Source organism: Tupaia chinensis, unplaced genomic scaffold (genome assembly GCF_000334495.1).
Source record: "Tupaia chinensis unplaced genomic scaffold, TupChi_1.0 Scaffold144197_2, whole genome shotgun sequence".
Classification (NCBI taxonomy): domain Eukaryota; kingdom Metazoa; phylum Chordata; class Mammalia; order Scandentia; family Tupaiidae; genus Tupaia; species Tupaia belangeri.
In genome coordinates this window covers 284,689-291,947 of record NW_006204055.1, presented here as the reverse complement: position 1 = coordinate 291,947, position 7,259 = coordinate 284,689, and the positions used below count along the sequence as shown (strand labels likewise).

The following is a 7,259-nucleotide window of genomic DNA, read 5'->3' as shown; positions in this document are numbered from 1 at the left end:
GGCAGGCGTGGGGCGGCTGGCCGGGGGGCTGGCCAGCTCCTGTGGTTTGCTGGGGAGCTGGGGTTTGGTGGGAACCTGGGGCCGGGTCTCCGGACTGGTCTTGGGTCCATCTGCTTCAGGCCCCACAGATGCACTCGGGCCAGGGCCAGCCCCTTGGAGATCCCCGACCTCTCCTGTGGGCTGCTGCTGGGGCTGCTGCTTCAGCTGCGGCGGGGCCCTGGTCCCCGACCGCCCCGCTGGGCCTAGCCTGGCACAGTGTTCTGCACATACGAAGGTGCCTTCCTCGGGCCCACTCCTATAAGCCCCGGGCAGCAGGGTACTGGAGCACTGCCGACACCTGCCAGGGACAAGACAGGGTCATTTAGCCAAGCAGACAGCCTGGCACCGGCTGCCCCTCCACCCCGCAGTGGCCAAGGCTGTGCCCTCCTTCACTTCCTCCCAACTGCCAGCCCGGATCTCAGCTCAATCCCCTGGACTTCCCAGAGGAAAAAGAAAACGGTAACTGTCGGAAACACAGTGGAACAACAAAATCATGTGAAATCACCAACAGAAATTGTGAAACATGTCCTTGGTTTGTGCTGCAAAAGGAAGGTCTGCCCCAGAGGTCCATCCACTGGGCACCTGCCACCAGGCACGGCTCAGGAAACCAATGCAGTGCTTTTCAAACAGCGGATTTTTTTTTCCCCTTAAATGTGACAGAGGGAACCAGCAGTTAGCGTAATGGCTATGTCGCTGGACTCCCACGTAGTCGACCACGGTTCACATCCCGGACCCGGTGGCTTAGAACTCACGCCGGGCGCGTGTGCGTGCGTGCCCAAGATCCCGAGAGGAGAATGGAGGAGAGGGGACTGTGGCGTGACCATCCCCCCTGGGGGGTGATTTCTCGCTTTCTGTCTCTATGTCTCTCTCTGTCTGTCTGGTGAGCGCACGTGCCCTATAGCGAAAACCTCTCAAAAAAAAAAAAAATGTGACAGAGAGACAGAGAGGGCCAGCCGATGGATGGCATGGTGATTAAGGTGGCTGGATCCCACGTGGCCAACTGCATAGCTCAAGATTCAGGGGAACCAGCAGTTAGCGTAATGGCTATGTCGCTGGACTCCCACGTAGTCGACCACGGTTCACATCCCGGACCCGGTGGCTTAAAACTCACGCCGGGCGCGTGTGCATGTGTGCCCAAGATCCTGAGAGGAGAATGGAGGAGAAGGGATTGCGGCATGACCATCCCCCCCGGGGGGTGATTTCTCGCTTTCTGTCTCTCTGTCTCTCTCTGTCTGGCGAGCACACACGCCCTATAGTGAAAACCTCTCAAAAAAAAAAAAAAAAAGATTCAGGCCCAGTGAATTTTTAAAAGAAATTAAGTTGCATTGTTTTTATTTCTTAATTTTTTATGCATGCCCAAAATCCCGAGAGGAGACTGGAGGAGAGGGGACTGTGGTGTGACCACCCTAAAGGGGTGATTTCTCACTTTTCTCTCTCTCTCTCCAGCAAGTACATGTGCCCTGTCACAAAGCTGGAAAAGAATGTGAAAGAGAAAGAGGTATTTTTCACATGGTCTTGCCAGTACAAGTCTCTGCCCTAGGCGCCCAGTTACTCTTTTTTGTGTTTGTTTTAAAGAGAGGTTTTGGCTATAGGGTGCGTGCACTTGCCAGAAAGACAGAGACAGAGAGGCAGAAAGCGAGACATCACCCCCCAGGGGGGATGGCCACGCCGCAATCCCTTCTCCTCCATTCTCCTCTTGGGATCGTGGGCACACGTGCACATGTGCCCAGTGTGAGTCTAAGCCACTGGGTCTGGGACTCGAACTGTGGTCAACTACATGGGAGTCCAGTAACATAGACATTACGCCATCTGCTGGTCCCCCCAATTAACTAGGACCACAGGCACGCAGGTGATGTGCAGCCCACCGGTTCAGATCGATCCAGGATCCAGTATCCAGGATCCAAATCCGGGCCTCCCTGGCTGGGCCCATCTTCTTAAGGAAATAGAATGAAATACAATGCACCCGAGTGCACTGCACAGGTAAAGACAACTCCTATTTTGTGGAGCTCTTCTTCCAGCTGTGTATCTATTTACACAAGTCTTACTTAGGAAAGTTTTCCTCTCCAGTTCCGTGTCAAATGTATTCATCATCTGCAGTCACTGGAAAAACTTTCCAAAAGGCAGAACCAGCAGATAGCATAATGGTTACATCGCAGGACTCTCACGTGGTTGACCATGGTTTGAGCCCCAGACCTGGCAGCTTAAAAGTCACGCCAGGTATGTGTGCATGCATACCCAAAACCCTGAGAGGAAAATGGAGGAGAAGGGACTGTGGCATGGCCATCCCCCCTGGGGGGTGATTTCTCACTTTCTGTCTCTCTGTGTCTGTCCAGCAAGCACATGCACCCTATAGCAAAAACCTCTCTAAAACTAAGGGAAAAAAATTCCACTACGCAGCCTTGGTAGCCAAAAGCAGCCTGCTTCCCTTCCTTGTGGGGTTTCCATCCGCCACCTCGATTCTGCAATCGGGTCCCTGGGTTCCAGGTCCAGCTGCCACCCACACGCCCACACACACTGCACCAGACCCTGCGTGTCGTAACTCAGTCTGGGCCTCTCTCAAGCACTCAGTTCTTCTGGTTTCTTTTTCTGTAGTACATAAACGTTTTCACATATTTCTAAGTGCTTGCATTTTCCCGCCTTTTGGTCCTTTTTCTCAGAAGTATGGGGACCAGCAAGTGGCATGGTGGTTAAGGACATTGGACTCTCACATGGCTGATGATAGTTCAAGTCCCGACTTGCTTTCTCATTTTCCCTCTCTCTGTCTCACTCTGTCCCACTCTGGTTAAATTAAAGTACATAAATAAATAAGGTTAAATAAAATAATTCTTAAAAAGTATGTACTGCTTCGTACGCATCACCAGTAAGCTCGGTGTGGGTCTGGAAACAGAACCCCTGAGCTCTAATGCTATGTTCATCACACAATTCTTTGTATTGCTTTCAAAGTTTCTTTCTTTCTTCTATGAGTGAGAAAGACAGAAAAGGAGAGAGAGAGAGAGACACAGAGGGGCCCCACAGGGACCTGATGCAGCACCCTGCCCCCGGCCTTGGTCAGCCCCGGGTCATGGGCACGCACATGGGAAGGTCTCTGATTGTGAACCCGGAACCTTCCTGTGTAGGTCAGTCTTGCAGAAGCTACACCACCATCCAGCTACACCACCATTCGGCCCCCTGTCACATGACTGTCTCAAATTATGTGACTTTTTCCCCTTCACTAGGCCTGAGCCTGCTCATCAGTAAAATGGAGATAAGCAAGATGCTTTGGCACCAAGAGTCTGGCGGACGCTGACACACGGTGGGCACCGCACCCGCAGCTGCTCCACCCTGGTACTCACCGGAAGCAGTGCCGGTGGTACAACTTGCCCTCAACCAGGTACCGCTGCACCAGGTGCACGTGCTGTCCACAGGCCGCACAGGTGCTGCTGGGGGGCCGCTGGGCACCCTGCTCCGACAGGCTGTCCGAGGACGGCTCCTCACCCTGCAGGGAACACAGCAGGCAGACTGAGGGCAGGGTCACAGGCACCAGCCATCCAGTTCGGGAGTGACCCCCCACCCCCGTAATGGCCATGAGTGCCCCAAGCTTCACAGTGGTTCAGTTGGCCCTCTATACCTGCAGCTTCCATGTCTGCAGATTCAATAACCAAAGACAACCAAGCTCAGATTGAAAATAATAAAAAAAGACAGATTTTTTTTTAAAAGTTAACACAATACAAAGTAGTACAAATAAAAAGCAATATAATATGACAACTATTTACACAGCATTTACATTAGGTATTATGAGGGCTCTTGAAATGACCTAACATACCCAGGAGGATGTGCGTTATGTGTGAGCACTACACCATTTCTGTGAGGGAGGTGAGCACCCACAAGTTCGTCCATGGTACCTGCAGAGGGCCTGGAACCAACCTCTGCAGACACCGAGAGCCAACTGTACCGTACTTAGAGCCCTAGGAGGGACAGAGGATGGGCCACTGTCACCTTCTCCTAGACGAGGAAACCGAAGTCCAGCAAAGGGAAAGACTTGTTCAAGGTCAGAGTCAGGATGGGAACACAAAACTCTGACTTGCGGTTTCCAAGGCCCCTGTGCCAGGAATGGAGCTTCTGGCGATGGAGCTCTCCCCGTAGCCGCCTCTGCCTCTGCTCCTTCCTTCGGGTTGGCCCTGCCTGGCCACTGGCCACGGGGTAGGCCACAGCTACCTCCTGTTTCCTCGCCTATCCTGGAGCAGATCTAAATCCCAGTTTCCCCACTTCAAGCACTGTGACTTTGAGCAAGATGCTCGGGTCCCTGGGCCTTGGGGACCCACTTGCACAATGGAACTGTATAACCCCACCAGTCTCAGTCCTCCAACCCCCACCGCTGGGAACCCACCCTGGGCCTGGCTCTCTCTGGAGCCGCTCTGGCAAGAAGAGATGGCAGCAGGTGGGAAAGGCACTGCACACTAGGGAGGGCTGTCCAGATGTGACGGGCTGCTGTCATTCCCCTGTGGCCCTACCTCCCTGCTGAGTGACCTGGGACAGATGGCTAAAGCTCAGGGTGCCCCAGTGTCCTCATCTGCATAACAGGGCCCAGAATAACGAACCCCATCCCCAGGCAGCTGAGGGATCTGGATGAAAATCACACCGGGAGGTCAAAGCTCTGACTCCGCAGGAACCCAGGGGAAGGTATCTTGTACATTTCATGTCATCTCCCACGGTCCCAGGATGGCGAAGTCAGACTTGTGGGCTGCCCTCACTCCTTCCCAGACCACCCCAATGGGGATCACACAGAATGAGGCTGGCAATCCGACCCATGCCCATGCCCTGGCCTGGAAGACCCTGTCTTCAAAGCCAATGGAGCGAAGGCAGAAAATGCCCTCGGACCACCCCCAGAGGTGGCTTTCTCCTACGACAGCCACTGCAATAGCAGCTGAACCCCATCCCACCCCCTCCACCCCAGGCATCTGCGTACCTGAGCCCTGTCTCTTGGTTCCATTGGAGGAGATGCTACAGTCGGTGGGGATGAGGGTGCCAGGTCCTTTCTGGGTGGTGAGACACCAGCTGCCAAGAGATGAGAAAGGGGCCCTGAGCCGGGTGGATGTCCTGGAGTGCCCAGCAGGCCCCTGGCAGCGGGTCTGAGCTCTGCAGCTGTCGCCTTTGGGCAGATACCTAACATAGAGGCCAGAGCAGGCACCCACTTACACGGGCCAGAGGACGCCTCCGCTCACAAGCTACCAGAGGGCAAGCCAGCTGAGCTTGCTGACCAAGCGTGAAGCAGGGAGTGACTCCACCTGCACAGGGTCAACATGAGCAGCAGTGTGATGGCACTGTCACATACTCCCAGGGTACCCAGCACATGGGCGGACAGCAGCTGCCTCCCCACCAGGAAAGGGATCCAAGGGAAGGAAAAGACAGGAACCACGTGGGGCTGGCCTGAAGGCTCAGGGAAGTGGACAGCCCCTGGGTCAACAAGGAAGTGGCCGGCCCAACCCCCAGGAGGTAGGTATGACCAGACCCTGCCTGTCTTCCCTGCCCCAGAGGGAACCCATTCACCCATCCACCCCACCCTGGCTTCTTTTTTTTTTTTTGGAAAGGTTTTTCACTACAGGGCGCGTGCACTTACCAGGCAGAGAGAGACAGAGAGACAGAAAGTGAGAAATCACCTCACTGAGGGGGGATGGTCACGCTGCAATCCCTTCTCCTCCATTCTCCTCTCGGGATCTTGGGCACGTACTTTTAAGCCGCCGGGTCCGGGACGCGAACCGCGGTCAACTACGTGGGAGTCCAGCGACATAGCCATTACGCTAACTGCTGGTTCCCCCACCCTGGCTTCTTTAAGACTCAGCACCCGGGACCATCAGATGGTATAATGGTTACGTTGCTGGACTCCCACATATCAACCACAGAGTAAAAACTCACACCAGGCATGTATGTATGTATGCTCAAAATCCTGAGAGGAGAACAGAGGTGAAGGAACTGCAGTGTGGCACCCCCTCTGGGGGGGGCGGGTTCTTACTTTTTGTCTCTCTGGTGAGTGCAAGTGCCCTATAGCAAAAATTTCTCTCTCAAAAAAAGAATAAAAAGAGGGAACCAGCAGTTAGCGCAATGGCTATGTTGCTGGACTCCCACGTAGTTGACCGCGGTTCGCATCCCAGACCCGGTGGCTTAAAACTCATGCTGGGCATGTGTGCGTGCGTGCCCAAGATCCCGAGGAGAATGGAGGAGAAGGGATTGCAGCGTGACCATCCCCCCGGGGGGTGATTTCTCTCTTTCTGTCTGTCTGGCGAGCACACGCGCCCTATAGCAAAAACCTCTCTAAAAAAAAAAAAAAAAAAAGATTCATCCCCTCCGTCACTATTCCAGTAAATATTCGCCGAGTAGTACCTACACGGTTTCCAATGATTAAAATAAAACCTCAGAGACCTATATATCCCAAAAAGTCAATTTTATTGAAAGATGAGTTAAAAAATAAAACTCAAGTCCCTTACTGTTGTAATTAGTGGATCCTGAAATAAATTGAATAGATCACAGGTAGCAGACTTAAAAGATAAACTAGAGAAGTCAGCAGGTGGCATAGTGGTTAAGACACTGAACTCCCACATAGCCGACCACGGTTTGAGTCCCCAACCTGGTGACTTGAAACTCAACAGGTATGTATGCATGTGTGCCCCAAATCCTGAGAGAACAGAGAAAGGACTGTGGCATGACCACTCACCCTATAGAGGGTGATTTCTCTCTCTCTCTCTCTCTCTCTCTTTTTTTTTTTTTTGGAGAGGTTTTCGCTATAGGATGCATGCGCTTGCCAGAGAGACAGAGAGAAAGAAAGCAAGAAATCACTCCCATGGGGGATGGCCATGCCGCGATCCCTCCTCCTCCATTCTCCTCTCGGGATCTTGGGCATGCGCCCAGCGTTAGTTTAAGCCACTGGGTCCGGGACCTGAACCGTGGTCGGCCACATGGGAGTCCAGCAACATAGCCATTACGCCAGCTGTAGTCCCAAGATAAAGTTTTTTAAAAGTGAACTGGAACAGATAATATCTGCATGCATTACATACCGTAAGAGGAAGAATTTTTCCCAGAAGCTTATCCCGGTTACACATGTGCACGTGAACTTGGACCGTGATGGGAAAGTGGATTGTGAAGGACTGTGGGCTGGGTCAAACACTGTGGAAACCCGGCAGCCCATCACATGCCCACAGGGTCTTCCCACCCGCACTGCCCACCTCATCCTCAGACCGCCTGCTGTC

The 7,259-nt window shown here is 53.3% G+C and overlaps 1 protein-coding gene across 1 annotated transcript in view; it reads right to left on the bottom strand.

Annotated features, from left to right (window-relative positions):
• MICALL1 (MICAL like 1) overlaps positions 1-7,259 on the bottom strand; it is a gene marked incomplete at its 5' end in the record, with an annotated part of 44,139 nt that overhangs the window by 18,401 nt on the left and 18,479 nt on the right. The window contains 3 exons of the mRNA XM_027767369.1: positions 34-337; positions 3,372-3,514; positions 4,985-5,073. Coding sequence (XP_027623170.1) covers positions 34-337; positions 3,372-3,514; positions 4,985-5,073 — 536 coding nt within the window. The remainder of the gene's footprint in view (positions 1-33; positions 338-3,371; positions 3,515-4,984; positions 5,074-7,259) is intronic.